This window comes from Lepidothrix coronata, unplaced genomic scaffold (genome assembly GCF_001604755.1).
Source record: "Lepidothrix coronata isolate B3197 unplaced genomic scaffold, Lepidothrix_coronata-1.0 Scaffold10, whole genome shotgun sequence".
NCBI classification, from domain to species: Eukaryota; Metazoa; Chordata; class Aves; order Passeriformes; family Pipridae; genus Lepidothrix; species Lepidothrix coronata.
The window spans coordinates 2,582,523-2,601,530 of NW_016690190.1; the positions used below are offsets into that span (position 1 = coordinate 2,582,523).

The 19,008-nt window shown below is 44.4% G+C and overlaps 1 protein-coding gene across 3 annotated transcripts in view; it reads left to right on the forward strand.

The window, feature by feature from the left end:
* Positions 1 to 19,008, forward strand: part of HIPK2 (homeodomain interacting protein kinase 2) — a 130,129-nt gene that overhangs the window by 87,016 nt on the left and 24,105 nt on the right. For all 3 annotated transcript variants that reach the window (XM_017804682.1, XM_017804684.1, XM_017804683.1), the window contains 5 exons: positions 8,392 to 8,515; positions 10,641 to 10,760; positions 11,462 to 11,548; positions 12,595 to 12,779; positions 16,553 to 16,715. In XM_017804682.1, coding sequence (XP_017660171.1) covers positions 8,392 to 8,515; positions 10,641 to 10,760; positions 11,462 to 11,548; positions 12,595 to 12,779; positions 16,553 to 16,715 — 679 coding nt within the window. The remainder of the gene's footprint in view (positions 1 to 8,391; positions 8,516 to 10,640; positions 10,761 to 11,461; positions 11,549 to 12,594; positions 12,780 to 16,552; positions 16,716 to 19,008) is intronic.

Genomic DNA, 19,008 nt, shown 5'->3' on the forward strand with positions numbered 1-19,008 from the left:
GCAGCCTGGCAGAAAGCCGGGTATAGGCAAAGTCAAGTGAGATGTATTATGTTTTTCCATATGTATTACATAGATGCCAGATTGACAACAAGTTGTAATTAAGCATGACATAAAATCAGCTATGCACAGCTGTATTATTCCTTAAAATTACAAGGGGTGAGGTCCTCTGGGGCACAGCAGAGTCTATGGATGCTCCGCCATGGGAGGTCTGTAAAACAAGCTGGCTGAATGCTTGCCAGGAGTGACACAGACATTGATTGGATGGCCCAGGATTGGGACAGGGAGGGAGTGGGTGACTTTCCTGGGGTCCGGGCTAACCCTGTCAGCCTCTGACACCGATCTCTGGAGTATTTTCACCCTTCCCTGGTGGAACATGAGTGGTGTCAAGGGGTGAGTAGTATATTCAGCTTTTATGATTTATTTGCTATTAAATGCCCTTAGCAATGATAGGCTCACTAGGCCTGGTTGGTAATTACGCCAGTCAAGTTCAGGAGTAATTGTTGTGTAACTTGCTTTCTGTTTTTAAAAGACCTAACTCTGTGTGTGTACACTTGATAAAAACACCCTGGGACCTGCATCTGTACCCCCGAAGCACTCCCAACTATGTAATATTTTGTCTGCATGCAGAAGGATCTTAGTGACCTTCCTACTGAGAAATGTATAGTTACTGTACCTTACAGAGTTAGAGTAGTTCAGGAGGGAAGGGGCTTTTATTTAGCCCAACCTGATGGTCAGGGTAGGGTCTGCCGTGAGATAAAGATCAGGACTTTGTCTTGCTGGGTCTTAAAACCTCCAAAGATAGCAACTGCACAATCCCTCAGGGCCGCCTGTGCTGGTGGTTCATTTATCAGCACAGTGGAGGTGTTTTCCCCATTCCCAGTGGCAACCTCCCCCATTTCAGTTTGTCTGTCATCTCCACTTCCTGCTACCAACCTGAGTGAATAGCCTGGCACCGTTTTCTCTATGTGGCAGAGGAGAAGGAGGCAGGCTGCTGTCATGTATGCCATGACCGTCCCTCCTCACACTGAGGTTACTCCAGTTCAGCCATACACTGGAGTCCCCAGGCTGAATGTGGTGTCCAGATGTGGCTGGAGGTGGGTCATCACATTCCTTGGTCTGCTGGCCCTGCTCCAGGGAGGCTGTTGTGGCAGCTGCTACCCAGGTCCTTGTTTCATGCCCACTGCCCCGCAAGTCAAGGTGCTCATGGCCACTCCAGCTGAGCAGTTCCCCAGTTGTCACCAGGGCTCATCCATCCCAGGGGCTGGACTTGGAGTTTGTCCTGGCTGCATTTCAGGAGGTTCCCATTGGCTCATGTCTCCTGCCTGTCCAGGTCCCTGTGTGTCGCAGCCCTGCCCTCAGGTGCATTGCCAGGTCTCTTCAGTCTGGCATCACCCATAAACTCAATGAGAATATACTCTGCCTCCTCCTCTGGGTCAGTGATAAAGATGTTAAACAAAACTGGTCAGGGATAAACCCCTGCGGTACCTCACTTGTTACCAGCCTCCAGTTTATATTTATGTCCTGTAATATAAACCATCACCGAAGGCTGAGGGGATCCAGCTTCCAGTCCTCTGAGCTGATACAGATATTTTTTGATGTGTTGCAGACTAATCTTGAGGGATGGGTGAGGGCAATGTGAGCAATGCAGTGTTGGAGCTACCCTCTAGTGGTGGTTGTGCTGGTGGTCTGACAGCCCTGTAAATGGCTCAGGCTACACCCACAGTCCTTTCCAGAAACCAGATGTACCTGTGTTTGATCTGTGAAGTAGAGAATGTATTTATAGGCCTTTTAGAGGCACTGTCCCTGCTTATCACTCAGACCAACACATCTTTGTGGGCAAACCGTGATAGATGGGGTGGCATTCCTCAGTGGCCCTTTCCCTCCCTCATAAATACCTGTGTTGACTAAACTCACCAGGGTTTGAACTTTGTGCTGGAATCTGAAAGGCATGGCATGCCTGCATGTTCTGGGATAAGTCCTGACTTCCAGGGATGTCCCTTGCTGAGATTCTGTTGGATTGGTGTTTCCCAACATGGTCCAGAGATCATCTCACAGTCCTTGAGGCCCCACCAAATGGTCTGCAGAGCTTTACCACCTCTTTATGGGTTTCAGCTGAGCATTCAAACTGACTCCAGAACTTGGGGATGCAGGAGAAACGCAGAAGTCCCTCTGTAAGCCAGCAATGAGAGTGAGCCCATCTCTCCCTTGCAGAGTGACACAGGTGGGGTTTGGAGCTTCTCTCCTCTCCACTGCATGGGACAGGGAGTGAGTGAGCGAGCAGGAGCTGTTGATGCTTCTAGGTGTTAAGCTCTGGCCCTGATGGCTGGCTTTATCACAGACTCTGGAGCAGAGGATGGCCTTCGTCTGGGGGTCATCTATATTTGATGTCTGCATCCCTTCCATGTGTCTGTACGAGTGGAGGAGGGCTGAGGGAAATACCAACGGTAACGTTTTACTTCCAGAATATGAGCCTGTCTCCTTTTACATGCCTTCACTTAAGAAGTGATTTGGGGTCTGAGAGGTACAGAGGGACAAAAAAAGATGCTGTGTGCACTCCACTTCATTAAAAAAGAGCTAAGAGCACTTTGCATCCTGCTGTATCTGGCAATAAAAAGTGGATACAAAATATAAAAGGATCAAGTGAGTGGGTATGAGAGTCCATAACGATGCCAAAGAAATGGTTCACCTGAGAGGAGGATAGAGCCCCCTCAATTGAATAAAAACCCCTTTGTAAGACACATGAAGAATGCAGTTCCTTGTCCTCACAGGAGGTATCGGTGCATAGGAGAGCACGAGCCCTGAGTGGGGTCAAGCCCTGGGTGTGCAGCTGGTCAGTGCTTGCCTGCTCAGGCAGAGGGCTTCAGCTCCTGCCTCTCTGCCTCTGCCCGGGGCTTCCTGGGTGGAGATGTGAAACCTGCTGCTTCCTAGAATTCAGGCTTTAGCAGGTGAGACTAGCAGGTAGAGTAAGACAGGAGCTATGTATGTCAGCTCAGAGACATCATTACTGGAGGTCTGTCTGCACTGCCTGCAGCTGCCTGCAACCTTCTTCTAGAAGCATCATCCCAAAGACGAGAAGCAGGAACACTTTCTGCTCAAGGTGCCAGCAAGTATCAAGTTTTGAGTTATATTTTTGACTGGTATGTATACTTGTCCATGGAGGACTCTGCTGAGACTATCACACTTGGCCGTGGGACCCTACCAGAGGTGGTAAATTATCCCTGAGGAGGACAGTTTGCAGGGAAGTTTTAAAATTCAGAAAGAGCCCAGCTCTCTGAATCCCAGTCTGTGGAAATGAATTTTTTTGGCATTTGTTTTTAATGTCCTGTGATGTGTGGGTGAAAAAGCCAGTGAGCTAGACTGGTAATTAATTTTTCTGACAGAAACACCAGACAATGAAATTACCCTGCCACAAAGCAGGGTTGCTAAAGTAAATACTCTGCCAGCGGCAGGCCTGAAAGCAGGATGGGGTCATATGTGAGGTGCAAGCAAATGATGAAATGGCACTTCTGCCTCTGAGGACCTGCGAGTGCTGCCAGCACGTGGACCCTCACGCCCTGGGTCCCCCACACTGGCAGCTCTCTGGGACACATGGGCACATTCAAGCTGGGCTCCAATGTAGTGAATGACTTGCTGGACCCAGGGCTGAGCCAAGGAGCAGTTCACCCTTTGCTGTCCAGGCGAGTAATTTGGTCGGAAAGGGGTAACAGATGTGTAAAGTGGGGATGGGCTGGTTGCTTTTCTTCTGGAGACAGAGGCTCTTGGCAGGGCCCTTCAATTTTTCCCAGGTTGGTGGCAAATGATTTCTAAATCTTTGGTCTACGCTGCTGAGATCTGTGTGAGCTATAGAACAGGTTGTGCCTGCACATGCAGAAGGGGAGTGCCTTTTTCTGGGAGACATAGAGGGCAGCTCATGGAAGAGGAAGGACAGGAGGGCAAAGTTTTCTGTTTTCATTCCGTGTGTCTTGTACAGGAGACAGGAGTTACTGTGCCAAGCGTGTTGCAGATGCCAAAAAAACTGGCAGAGAGCAGCAAATGGGGATGTTCTTGTATGTATCAAGGTATCTGGCAATGGGCTGCCACTGTGTGGTGTCAGACTAGATCCTCACCACAATTGAAAGGTTTAGTGAGTCTGTTAAAAAACAAACAAATGTACTGTTGGTACAAAAAACACTTCTCTATGCAGCCATGGAGGGATCTGCTGAAGACCTCACTGCTGTTCCAGGAGGACCTGCTGCCATGTGCATTGTCCTTCCGATTTATGATTGCAATACTCTGATGTGCACACTTTAATAGGGCATTTTCCCTTGTTGCATAGTGTTAGCAGCTGCCAAATGGAGAAATCCCACACGAGAAGGGACCAAGACATGGAAACTGCCTTCTGTCCCTTTGGAAAAGACAGTTACACCATTCTTATTGCTGAGCTAGATCTGAGTGCTTTTTGGAATTCAAGGATCAGTTCTGGAGTGGACTGCATGGACATTTTAGGACCATAGTTATTTAATGCATTAATTATCTGTAAAAAGTGGTGGACCAGTAGTGAAGTGTTCAAGCTTGCAGATATCACACACTTGCTTAGGTTAGGCTGCAGAAAAGAGTGAGGAGCATTTAAAGGGCTGTATCTAGATTACAGAAAACATTATGCCAGATCAGTGCAGTACTGAAAAGCAGTAAACATTGGAAGAGGAAACATGAACTATTTCTACATAATTCTATGTCCTAAATTAACTGCAACTCTTCTGGAGGGAGGACTGTGTGTCTCAGAGGATCTCCCAGATAAAACATCTGCTGAAATGCCTCATGTCACTCCAAAAGCAAACAAAATATTAAGCTTAGGGAAGACTGGAATGCAAAAGCATTCTGCAAATAGTGTAAAATAAGTCTAGGGAATATCCTCATGTTTAACTCTTTCTAGGTCAGTTCAGCCTGTCTCCAAGCAGTCATGTCAGAAAGAGGAGTTGTAGGGTCAGGCAATGGAAGTGGATTGAAACATCTGTGGGGTGGTACACTGAGAAGGCATAAGGTGCTACAGACATGGGAGAACAGGGCAGAGACACAAAAATAGCTTGTGCTAAAGGAAAGGTGATTCAAGCACTTTCATCTTCACCTCTAGACCAATTTGTGTAAACATGAGGTGAGAGGTAACAAATTTAAACATGATGAAGGAAAATTAGGCTTTAAACAACTGAGTTAAGATGCTATTCAAAACAGAAGGTTGTCTATGGAACTCTGTGCCACAACATGTGATTGAAGTCAAGATCTCACCTTGTCTTAAAAAATTGACATATTTATGTTAAGGAAGAGAGGAGTTTCACATGTTAGATACAGGTCTATATGCAGAGGGATGTATGCATCCCTAACTGAGCATGAAGAACAATGTCCACCCAAGAGAGGTTCAGAAGCATTTTATCAGTGGACGAGTTCTTTCATTGCAAAACTTGTAGCATCCTCCACTGAAATTGGCATTGGCCATCTCAGACAGGCAGACCACTACTGCCTCTATTGACTCCAACTCTCTCTTTCACACAGCAGACAGGAGGTGTCTGCTGGCTAAAAATCTGGGAGCCTGTGTGGTGTCCAATACCTGTTGTTCTTGGGCTGTCCTAATGACTGCTTAATTAAGTTAACAAGATCTTTTTGTCTCAGGGCCACTCCCTGTCCATGGAAAAATCGCAGTTATGACATGAAGTCTGGGAGAAAGGTGCAGCAAGTGATGTACGCAGGGCACCATATCACTTAGATCTGGCCGCCTTCTCACAGGTGTTCTCATCACTGTTCCAAAATGATCATCTGTTTGGGACCTAACGGGCAAAGATTGCAACTAACATTTAGGCTTAATTGTGTAATGCGAATACAGCTTTCAATAAAGTAAAATAAAATAAAACTATCTCACCATCTCCCCTCCCTAAAAGGATAGGTCTGGTTTAATAGAATGAATGGTGTTCCGTTTAGTTGCATTTTATGTGTTTAAATAATATGGGCACTGGCTTGTGCTTTTCTTCCCAGCAGCAGAGATGCAAAACTTCTTTTGCGTGTAGAAAAGAAATTGTCTCCTAATCACTGCATTCCAGAAAGTGCAGCTTTAAGGAAAACCCACTGGACAGCCAAAGACTCAGGAGAAAAAAAAAAAATTAGAAATATTGGAACCTCAAATTCTAGGTCATCCCTTCTTGCTGAGGTCTGGAAGTGTTGGCAGCATAAGTGTGGGGAGAGAGGGAGGGAGGTGTGTGCTGCATACGAAAGCTGTGCAAGCAATTTTTATAAACAGGGAGTTTTCTCCACAAAATAACATTGGGAATATCCCACCGGTAGTCCACCCTTCCACTCCCTCCACTTGAGTTAGGGGGAGGGATTTGAAGTTGGAGGGGGGGGGGACACGGATGCGTGGCTGAGCTCTCATTAGTGACCAGGGACATTTCGTTCACAATGTGGAAGGCAGACAGGGAGAGGCAGATGGCTTTGAATGCAGGATTTACATAGTAATGAGATTCAGGTCACCATAGCTGTCTTTTTTTCTCTGCATTTTGTCTAGGTGTCGAGTAGTGTGCAGGGATGACAGGGATGATGGAAAAGGGAGAAAGGGAGGAAAATTAACCCCTTCCTCATAAGGAGAAATTGGTGTTAGGAAAAAAAAAATTGTCACAGTGGGCTAAAGAACAGTAGAGTATGACAACAAACACAGATGTAGCTAGGAGGGCTAAAGGTAGCCACTTTTTAAGTTTCTGGCTTATTTTTTGTGGTAATGACACAAAGTATTCTAACTTTAAAATCCCAGAATTTCCTGAAATTTTTACATTCTGCATTGCTGGTTTGAGAATAGATATTTTGGGGCTTTTATTGTTACAAGTCAACCCAAAGTTTTAGAAGTTTGTGGACTGAAAATGGGGCATGGCTTCTTGCTACAAGGCCTTTGCTTCTTTCTTTGGAAAAAATTACCCATTTTGCTTGGTTTCTTGGCTAAAGACTTGTCTTCACATGATTGTAGTGGTGTGATTAAAACATAATATTTTCCACTGCAATTGGTAATTCTTAGTATGATCTCACTACTGTCAGATCTTATCCTGATGACAGATGGGAAACTGGGAACCATGGGTCCTATTTCAAGCTTCGGATGGTGGCACTTGATTTGCTCAATAGTCAACCCCAGGCATTCCCAAGATATGCATCAGGGCCCAAGAAATCTCAAGGCTATATTTAAAATTATGAAAGTTTTAAAGCAATGTGCGTTTCTTTTCTCCGTCTTCTTTTTTTTCTTTATAGTTAGAGGAGTGTGGGAAAGGAAGTTACTCTTTCTGCTGTACATCACCTGACTCCAGAAGCTGGGGCTCTAGAAATGTTGCAAAAGAGCAGGAGAGAAGGTTTAGGTGATCCCAGTGTAGAGTAGAAACTATGTCACTGAACTGCATGTGGACATTTAGGCAGAGGTGGGAAAAGTAGGGAAGGTGTTTGTGTGTGTATAAGGTTTTCAGTATTTGTAAAATCCTTTTCGTCCTTCCACAAAGAAGTTGTTTTTGAAAGAGAGCATTTGGGGCACTAAGGTCAGGATTCATCTCATCTCACCTTGGCCACTGGAGTTGAGCGAGCTTGTCTAACCTCATCATACAGACCTTTTCAGCATCAGTGAAGAAGGATTCAAACTATCCCAAGCAGTGGGACAGATTCCCCTTGGAAGGGGAGGGGCAGAGGTGCTTTGATGGCATCTCCTGAAGCCGACAGTAAATGCATAGTCAGAGTGCCACTGCATTTTGACTGTTTGGGCTGAAAGGGAAAAGCAAATCTAATCAGGTGCCTGGGACAGACTGGGAAAGGAAGACTTCATGGCTACTTCCTCCTGAGGAAAAAGCTTAGGTCTAATAGATCTAATTACGTTATTCTCTGATTTATTGTTACAGCCATTTGTTTAAAAAGTCAGTAATCCTTTTATACCAGTCCTATAATGATTATTTAATGTCTGGCTGTTTGTGAACCCACCAGTCTGTGTGAATGGAGGATGCTTCACCATGGGGAATCTGCTCAGTTCTCCACAGGACAGTGAGCTGGGCCTGAGAGCCTTAAGTTGGGGCCTTAAGTGGGTGGCTTCAAATTCCCACTTGCTGAATGAAAATAACGGTGGTTACATAAACCCACTACACTCTCCTTTACAAAATGCTGCAAAACATAGGGCTGTCTTTTGGCTGTATACAGCCACAGTACTCCTCTGCAAGGATAGATATTCACCGACTAATGTTTGGTTAGCAGGCACTTTGCCGGTAGCCAGTGGGTCCCTCAGCTCTATCAGAGCAGTGACACTTGTTGGCCACAGCTCCGTGGGTGTCCCAAGCAGCACCAGCCACCCCATGCCAGCTGAGTGGGTCTGCTCCCCTTACTGATGTTTTCTAACCTCTTCCTTTGCAGAGCCCCTGAAATCATCCTTGGTTTACCATTTTGTGAAGCAATCGATATGTGGTCATTGGGATGTGTCATTGCAGAGCTGTTCTTGGGCTGGCCGTTATACCCGGGAGCTTCGGAGTACGATCAGGTGGGTATGGATATTGCCCTGGGTCCTGGTAAGTGCATGGGTGCTTTTCCCTTCTCTTGTCAGAGTGAACAGATGCCAGCTTTTTCACTTTTGCTAATGAGGGGTCTGTGTTTCTTACCCTCCCAAGACAACCCTGTTGTTATCCACCTGGGGTGTTTATTCTGGGTAACCGGTGTGCTGCTTGGTATGCTGGCTTTTAAGACCTGACTGCCTAAGTGAAATCTCAATCAAGAGTCAACGCTGCCATTGACTGGAGAGCTGTGTACATGTCTCTCCTCGCTGAGCAGAGCAGGCACCCTTTCTTTGCTGTAACAGCAAGGGCTGAATAAAGGTTTATTTGTTAGAAGAAACTGCACAAACTCAGCTGCATTTCATAACCCTTTTATGAGAGTGCATATTAAAAGCAATGACAAGAAGGAGAAGGTTCGCATTGATGTAGGTTTCCAGTTAATATAAGCTGTCGTCCTTTTTCTCCCTATAGGCTTTTGTGCTCTTTTTGTAGTCCTAAAACTGATAACACAGCGGCTGCTGGAGCCAGGGCTGTGGAACACTTTCCATTCCCACAGTCTTCTTCAGGCTGATATTAGCTGTCTGCAAATGCAGCCTGTAAAGGGTCTTTTTTCTTTTAGGAAATAGATTTTACAAAAAAAAAAAAGGCAGGATAATAAGTTTTTCATAAATTTAAATGTTTTGACTCTTCTTTTGAAACTAGTATTTTTTTACTCAGAGCTCTAAAGGTAATATTTGGCAGGGGAAATAACTTGCAGTGAAGAGCAGGGCTGTTAGTGACTCCAAAGGAAATCAGACGTAGCTGAAAAACTTAAAAGCGTTTGAAAATCACATACCAAGCATGAAGAGTGGATTTCTTTCCCTGTTGCACCCCAAAAGCCATAAAACACGCAGCTGAAAAAGAAATCACCATACCTTTACTGTCCAGCTTAACTGCCCAGCACAAGGCTTCCTCTAGTAAAGTATGAGGAGGGCTCCTGGGGAGCTGGGAAAGGGGTAGGGGCTGATCCTGGCCCCTTGCTGCAGCACTGGGCCAGGATCTTGGTGCCTCTCTGGTGCATGAGCTCTTCTGATGGACCTAAGGAGCAGCAGAGCTGAGCAAGCCATGCACAGTGAACTGTGTCCTTCCAAGCACTGAGTGCTTGGAAGTCTTTGAAACAGCAGCTGATTTTTATGCCTTCATTAATTTTTTTATCCCTCTCTGTCTCTTTTCTAAAAATCACTTTCCATTCTTCCCTGGAGTTTTCTAGAGTAGATGACTGTTTTGAGCAGTTTTGCAGAGTCTGCAGCAATTTTTCAGAACAAAACGTTCAGGAGTCAGAAGATACCAAAGTTAAGGTCTCATGTGGCACCCCAGGCATGTGTCTCTTTAATTGTGTAATCACAGACCCTTTCTCCTTTATAAAAAAATAAAAGTTGGAGATCCTGGAAACATGTCTTTTAGCTGTGTGGGTGCCAATGAGATCATGCTTGTGGATGTAACCCACATAATAAATGACATCATGCAGTTGTCATTAGAGATGAAGTACTTTACATACCAAGAGGGTGTCACTTCATTTGAGAGTATGTTTCGTCCAGGTTCAAAGATAGTCACTTCATAGTCTTCCATTTTGAACTTCAAACTGCTCCCAGGACAGGCTGTGCACTCAGGTGGAGGAAAACCAGCAAAAGTTAGAGAGAAAATAGTAAATTGTTGAAATTCTTTCTGGGAGAGGAGAGAGTGACATAAAAAGGTGCAAAGTGGTGAGACACCCCATTGAAATAGCTGTCTGGATCTTTTCTCTGATCTCCAAAACTTAGGGACTTTCCTGTCTTTGTCCTTAGGCCTTGTGGGACTGTGCTGTAGGGTGAGTTTCCAGTGATATACATGATAAACGGAGGGAATTCCATACGGAAGTTCTCTTTCCTCTCATTCCTTGCACTAAAGTTTTTTGGGTGAAGTCTAACTGCGTGCTACATTTTCTCTTTTTTTTTTTTNGGTGAAGTCTAACTGCGTGCTACATTTTCTCTTTTTTTTTTTTTGTTTCGTTGTTTCAAATGCCTCCTGCACTCCTTCAGGGAAGACCTCCAGAGATCTTCACAGGACGAACAGTGACCTCTCATCCTTCTCTTACAGATTCGCTATATTTCACAGACGCAGGGCTTACCAGCAGAGTATTTGTTAAGTGCAGGGACAAAGACTACGAGGTTTTTCAACAGGGATACAGACTCACCATATCCTTTGTGGAGACTGAAGGTAGGAAGACATTTCCTTATTTCTTTTACCTTGCAGTTGCTTGGAAGTGAGGAGATATTCAGGTCACCTCAGAGCCTAGGTCTCTGCTTTTTGCAGTGCAGTGCAGACATTGGGGTGGGTATGGCCCAAGGTAAAACTGCCATCCCCAAAGTCTGCAGCCCATAACACACCTGCTCAGCATTGCTTTATGGGAAGTTTAAGTCTAGAATTGACCTGGAAATCTTCCTCTAAGTAGTCTGTGGATTGGTGTGTAGTTTAAATGAAACATGCCCTTGGCAGACTTTGCTCTAATATCTAATGCATTGGGGGGGAAAAAAAGGCAAGCATTTTAATTCTGACAATCAAAACCAGTAGTAATGTAGGTGAGCCCTGAGTCTCGTGTGCCAGTGTGTTTGGCTGCACGCAGTCCCCCAGGGAGAGAGGCCAGTGGTCTTCTGGCTGTAAGGATAGGATGCTGAGCTAGGATGGGTGTAAGACACCCACCATAGTTGGGAGGATCCTCAGAAATGAAAGGGAATAGATAAATCACCTCGTGACACAAAAAATGTCACATAACCATAGCAGAAATCACATCGATGTTGTCTGGTCAGGCAAGAGAGGCACGGTGGTCTCTGATGAGGACAGAATGAGGCACATGTGGGCACATAAGCACAGCTGACTGCAGGGCAGTGTTGGTCAATGCTCTGTCCTTTTTTGAGCAGACGCCAGATGATCATGAGGCAGAGACGGGGATTAAGTCGAAGGAAGCAAGAAAGTATATTTTCAACTGTTTGGATGATATGGCACAGGTAAGAGCATTGGTGAGTAACCAGGAAGACTGTTTACATGCCTTCTGGCAGCACTAAAAAAAGGGAATTACATGAGTTCTCTGCACATCCTGTACTTGTGTCAGCTCCTGAAAAATACCAGGATTATGACTACCAAATTAACTGTTATATCCAGCTTTGTAGGGGTGACTGCAGCCATAGTAAAGCAGCCTTGGAAAATGACTAAGTCACATCTCTGAGTGTTGAAATCCTGCGTTTTCCCTATGCAGTACTCCTCTGTGTGACCACTGGCAAGTCCCTTAGTTCTCTGTGCTTTAATATTTCTGTTTGATAAATGGTGACACTGGAAATACTCACCATGGCTGTAGAAGAGTGCTCTCTGTAAAATGTGGCTGTCTGGGGGAATGGGGAGTACTAATTCACTTGTCAATTCCATATAGTTGCGAAAGGTAATCCCAGCATAACCACTCCTGTGACAGGAGTTTGTGCTAGCACACAAATCATTGTGCAAAACTAGTTCAACACTGGAGTTTGTACTGGCAAAGTCTAGACATGGTAGCATTGATAAGCAAATATGCAGAAATGGAAGACTGGAATCAGGGGAGACTTTATAAATGCATGAAATAACGTGGGGTTTTTTTCCCTGGCACCTGATGCATGAATGGGATGTTTCTCATAAAACTTCTGAGAATTTTTGTGTATTTTATATATCTCTTGCTCACGGGACACATAGATAAGTATCTGATAGCACAGTACTTTGTATGATGAATACACTGATTATGAGAGCTTGCCTGCTACCACATGGAAACTGTTCATCATCAGTGGAGGGTGACTAAGTGTTTCATTAGCCATTGACCCAAGCGAGCTGAACACTTAACAGTCTGTCTAGAGATCTGACATGCACAAGCCAGATGACCAGCCAGAGTGTGCCGTGTGACTTCAGCAACTACCCCTTTAGACAGGGAGGCTTGCAGGGCATGTGCTCCAGCGAGGAGTAAACACAGTTTGCTGGAGACCTGACCATCTGCTCTTTCCTTTGGCGCTCACTCTTGTCGTTTCTCCTTTAGGTAAACATGACAACGGATTTGGAAGGAAGTGATATGTTGGTGGAAAAGGCAGACCGGCGGGAGTTTATAGATCTGTTAAAGAAGATGTTGACGATAGATGCAGATAAGAGGATAACACCCATTGAAACTCTGAGCCACCCTTTTGTCACCATGACGCACTTGCTCGATTTCCCTCACAGCACACAGTACGTGGCTTTTGTTTCCCTTGGGTTTTGAACTGGAGGGTGAAGGGAAGAGCTGGCTGTGGTGGAGACCAAATGTATCTGAAGGGCATTGTTAAGGTGTTTATACCCTAAGTTTTAATCTTTTCCTGGTTAAAAAAAAGGGGATTGCCAAGTCAAGGTTGTTAGAATTGTGTTGTAGGTGCTTGGCATTTAAAATGCTGAAATGTGTGCTACATTAATTATGTAAATATTCAATAATTACGTATTTTTCCATTAAAATGCAGAAGAAATTATGCAATTAGTGCTGAAACTATCAGTCTAACTCAAAGTAATATAGTAATGATTGTTACTGAAGTAATCAACCTTATCTGCAGTGGGGAACCGACCTTTACTCCCAGAACCTTCCCATCTTGCAGGGGTCAGTTTGGGGCTCTTTGCTTTTTAAGGGAAAAGCTATTCTGCAGCAGCTCTGTTTTAAAAGCATAGGCAACAGGATGAGGAGTTCGATTTTTGGCTGTTTGTTGTCTGCCTGTGTCACCTTAAATACCACGCTGTGACCTCATCTGACACATGTGTGGAATGGAGATGGGCTCCGTGGCTTGCTGGAGATGTGAAGAAGTGTCATGCCTTCGAGCCTGACTGCCCCTTCTCCTAAGGCTGCATTACAGAGCAGAGCAGCCTGAAGTGCAGGAAACCTGCACCCAGCCCACTGCCCTTGTCCCCTGGGCAGTTCACATAGGGCCAGGCTTCTCAGGTGTAAGTGAAAAAGGTAGATACATAGTGGGAGTTTTCCAAAGCCTTCAGGACACCTAGCTTTGAATATCCTGCTCTACAGCACTTGCAGTTCAAGGTGCTTTTGCAGGCTGTCCCTTCCACTTGACAGGAGAACAGTTGCCAGCACAGTGTTGTACTTCATTGGGTGCCATTTGCATGACTGTTTAAAGGCTGTCAGGAGCTCAGGTACAAAATTAAAGGGGATTCCTTAAAAAGCTCTAGAGTATGTGTGTGTGAGTGCTGCAGAGCAACAGGTAACTGTGTCAGCTCTCCTGCTTGTATGTGTGGCTGCGGTATTTCAAGTTCATTTAAGGTAGCTTTCCCTCTTTGAAGGAGCTGTAGCTGCCTTTTTGTAACATTTATCACAAGATAAGAGCAGCTGCTTACCAGAAGGTAGTGGGTGCACGATCTGTGGTAGACCCAGACGTACCATGCACAGCCATTTTGGAGCATTGTTATCTATAAATAGATAGTAAATGATAAATGTAATGAAAACAAGATGGGAGATTGTTGTGCTAAACACGGAGAAAGTAAGTTTCATATAAAAACCACTCATAAATAAAAAATGACAGTATTTTCTAACAGCGTGAGCGTCACAGACAAAAGTCTCTTAATTTGCAACAATCCTTCTTACTGTGCAACAACTGATTGTGTAAGATAGGAGAGATTTGTGACCTAATGCATTGCCGTCAGAAATCTTTCCACTAACGCAACAGACCATAACCACATCTTCATTTTTGAAGTGCTCACTTGTGGCTGCTGAGGCGAAGCCCCAGAAAGGTTGAAAATATCACTGGGGCCGATAGCAGTGAGGATTTTACCCAAGTAAAGAATTCAGCATCAGGTCTCTGAATACTAAATGCTGTGCCAGCCGGGTGCGTAACCCCACGCAGCCCCTCCACGTAGGAAGCAGTGATTGGAAAAGAGAGCAATAAGCTGTAACCAGCATGGCAAGTTGATGGAAATTTTGTCTGTGATTGCCTGTAGTTTGGAGAATAGAAACTTCAAAGCCTTGAGAGATGCAGGGAGTTGTAATCTGTCTTGAAAGTAAATCGGGCAGCAGAGAAAGTGAGAATATGTGGAAGCTGTAACTTCTGGAAGGAATCTGCTGTGGCACGCTTCAGAGAGGCTGCAAGTTTGAGCAGCACGAGATGGGCTGTTCTGCTTACTTGCAAGCAGACAATTAGTGACTTTAGGTCCCCATTTCACATAATTAGCTGCCTGGATCTTAAATTGCTGAGTACTCCTCGGACTTTTTCTGTTTTGATTTGTCCCTGCCTTTTTTTATTCCCCCCCTTTTTTAAAGAACAGAGAACATGGTGTTGCATTAGTAGAGCTTACACCTTGTTATATAAAACTGTTTAGTAACACACACAGTTCACCATGTAGAGAATATACACTCTTTTCAATGCTTTTTGCTTTTTGAATGGGGAATTATGTTCATACTTGACTGGCAAAAATGCAATTCAATAGTCTTCTGTATTTATTTGATAAGTGTTTGATTTTGCTGAATGTTCTGCAACTAACAGGTATAGTTCTGTAAGTGAATGCTCATAATGTGCAGCTGTGCACAGTGTCCTGAGCCTGTCTTGTCTGCAGGTGTTTATGGCCCAGATCCAGTTATCAAGATATTACTCACAGGAAAAGAGAGGTGACCATTTGAATAAGAGAAAAGATAGGGATGAAAAGATTGAGGTCCTCTTCCTGGTCAGCTTGAGGGATCATATGAGGTTGTCCTTTTGAAGGGACATTTCGTTTCTTAAAAATTAGGTGAGGATATGTTTACCTCCTCTAGCAGTTTAGATCATTACAAAACAATCAGCATACAGCTGATTTTTTACAGCTACAGCTGATTTTCACTGCTTGGAATTGCTATTTTTCTGTGTTGAGATAATGGAAATAAAATAAATGCCTTTATACTTTTTGGGGTTGAGTTTCAGATTCTAAGATTGCATTTGTAAAATCAATTATTATGGAGGAATTGTGGGAAAACTGTATTGGTTTTTAGACCTCAAAAAATGAGATTTTATTAAAAATATAGTTTTACACAGGTTTGCTGTGTTGTTATTTCTTAACCTCTGTATGCTTCGGTATCCTAATTATAAAAATGAAATACTGACAGTTTCATGTAGTAGATGCCTGGTGAGCTCTAAAAATGTAGAGAGTATTTCATCTCCTTTGCAGGAGGCACAAAATATGATACTTCTCAAAATTTCCATTGCTGTATCAATAACATTTAAGGGAAAGTCAGCGTAGAGGAAGAAGCCGTAATCTTTCCCCCAGAGATCCAATTCTCAGTGTGAGATAACCTCAGAACCGGATTGCCTTGGGGCATTGATGAATCTGATTTGGCATAACCTTTTTCAATATGAATTGTCCCATTGACTGCAAGAGGAGGTCTCATGTGCTTCAAGATAAGCATCTGTACAAGCATTTAGCCAGACAGGGGCAATGTTTTAAGGGCTAGGCTGGACTCAGCTCTCAGTAAACTACTTCTTGAAAGGAACAAGGGAGATTTTTTAGTGGTCTCATTGATCAAGAATAGTAGAATTCTTCCTTGCAAAGGACGTGTAAAACTACCTTTAGGCTTGCACAGAGGCAAAAGCGTGAGTTGTCTTTTCCTCTCAGGCTCAATCATCAGAAAAAAAACAGTATCTATCTTTCTTTCTTGCTCTCAGTCTCTTTCAGTCCTTAAAAATAGCCACTTTGTATTTCTTGCCTTGTCACCTAAAGAGCAACCAATTTGCTTGCTGCTTGTGATTTGTATTGCAGTGCTGAGACCCCTGGGAGCACCCAGGAGTCCCAAAGCAGCCGCTCTCGTCTTGGCCTTTTCAGTACAGAGTTAAACTGACTCTCACTGGTTAAGAGAGCCCTGCATAAAACAGCAAAGGGCTTTAAGAGCCTAGAAAGTGCTAGACCTGCCGTGGAGACCTAATGCAGGGCCACTGTGATGAACTGTTACCTGTGTTAGTCGGTTGGTTGATTTTCTGTCTGTTCCTTGCCCCCCTTTCCTTACACAGTGTCAAGTCCTGCTTCCAGAACATGGAGATTTGCAAGCGGCGGGTGAATATGTATGACACAGTGAACCAGAGCAAGACGCCATTCATCACCCACGTAGCCCCAAGTACATCAACCAACTTGACCATGACTTTTAACAACCAGCTGAACACAGTCCACAACCAGGTAAGGGCATTGATCAGAAGCAGACAGTGCTTGAAACCTTTACGTCAGCAGGGTCTAGAAGATGAAAAGCGAAGTAGCATCCCATTTAACATGCCTGCCAAGAGATGGTGCCTTTTTACTCTCCTTCCTCTGCTCCTTTCGTCATTCTCTTTTCTTCAGGCAAGCAGTAATCTTGTGGCATTTTGTGTGATGGTGAAATGTTGCCCATGTTGTTTATGTTGTTGTTGGGGTGATAAATCCTGCTTACTTGGAAGTTGCTATGGGGAAAAGCTCATTAGTCCCTTAATGCAGCAAGTAGGACTTCACTCCCTGGGTCAGGCAGAAGTATTTGTGATCTTACAGCACTTCTTCAAATTTGCAGTGAAGTAAAAAGAATTTAAACCCTTCTGTAACAGACACAGCACTGTAACTGATCAACATGAAAGAAGAGTTTAATGATAATGTTTATTCTTATCTCACATTGGTTTTACTCCAGGTGCCACAGTTGATGTGGGGACTGTGTGCACGTATCCCCACTGTGAACAAACTGCACTCTACTTCAGTGGGCTCTGGCTTTATAATTGTGCTTTGTATTAGTTTCACTTGCCCCAGTGTTGGGGGAGTGCTATGTTGACAAATTTTTTGTGACTAGCAGACGAAGTTGTTTACTGCGGTACTGTATTACAGCAGTGAAGGGAAACTCTCCAGGGAGAGCACTGTAGGAGACTGAAGCTCAAGAAATAGCTACTGTCTTTTAAGCCTCTTGGGAACAGGCTGCTCAAGATTCAGTCTAGAGATTGCAGGTGGCATTGCGGAACTGGTGTTTGGAAAGCCGGGGAGCTAAAGGAGTCTGTGTAGACCTACAGGGTGTTCCTGCGTCAGTCAGAAAACCAGACTTCGTGACTCAGGTCCTGATACATGTGATCACAGAAGGTCTTTTGAAACAATTCAAGCAGATTCAGACAGAGATAGGTCATGACTTGGTGTGATAGGGTATTAGTTGCAAACACCAGTTCCCTTTCTTGTCTCTTTCTGAGTTGCTGACTAAAGAAATGCACACCACAGGCTCCCCTAGGCCCCAGCTGCAGGGCAGAGACACCATTTGTACCACAGTTGCTAGTAGGAAATGCAGACTTGCTTTCGTTTCCTCACAGCTCACTTGACATTACGATCAGTTGTTGGCTGGGGAGATCCATGGTAATTTCTGAATTCTCGCAAGGGGTGTGTGTTGTGAGCAGAACCAGTATCTCCAGTGCTCCTAGAAGAAGTGGTAGAAATATTTCCAGGAAGGGTTTTTTAGTTTGAACAAGCTCTAAGCCTTTCACAATTCTCTTCAACATACCATTCATCTTAGCTTTCTTTTGTTTCCTGTCTCTGCAAAATGTCGGGGGATTGCCTCCTTCCAGTTACAGCTTCTGAGATTAGGAGTGTGGGAGCTGTTGTGGTTGCTGCTCGGTATGTTGCACAGGAGAGCAGATTGCACTTCACTGCCTCTGCGTGGAGAGGGGATGATGAGGAGGAAGAAATGTTTTGTCGTCACATTCTTCGTGTCTGTGGCTGTGGCAGTGCAGCACGGGTCCAGTAGCAACCAGTGCAGTGCAAAATGCTTAGTCTGCTGTCTCCTCCAGCCTTGATCAAAGCCTCCTCCTGGGTTCATATATTCACCATGAGAAAGCGTTGTCTGACCTGTCATTTGCCATGAGAAAGTAGTGTCTGACCTATGTCCAGCAATGCTTCCGTATGTTTGGGCAGAGGGGGAGGATGGGCTCTGGTCTGGTAGAGTCTGGCTGCCTGGGCATGAATGCTAAGGACATAGTTTTAGAGCAGTGACAGAGCTGTTTAGTTGTCTGCAACTGTTAGACTCAGTCCAAATGAAAAAAGTCTTCCAATTTCTAGATGTTTTGCAGAACACTGGGATGATTTTTGTGGCTTTGCAACATCCCCTGCTGGAGTTTCTGCTCTAAGAGATTTTAAAGACAAGCCAAGTTTGGACTTTGCAAGTATTAGTATTACCACCTGTTATGCCTTCTGATTACTTCAAATTCCAAACATAATTCAAGAGACGTGTGCCATCTTAGATGCAAGGTATCTAAGAGAAAGGGCTGGAATGAATCTCCCCTCTCAGGATGAGACTTCACAAGGCATGGAGGTGCTGAGTTTATTTTACCTCAGAAATATGAGCAGCTCCTAGACCTATGTACATGATGAGTGAACAACATGATTTGTGGATAGTAACATTTTCTGACCCCATCTTCATCATACTGCAAATCAGAGGCAGTTGGGTGAGAAATGGGGCTACAGTTCTGCTTTAGAG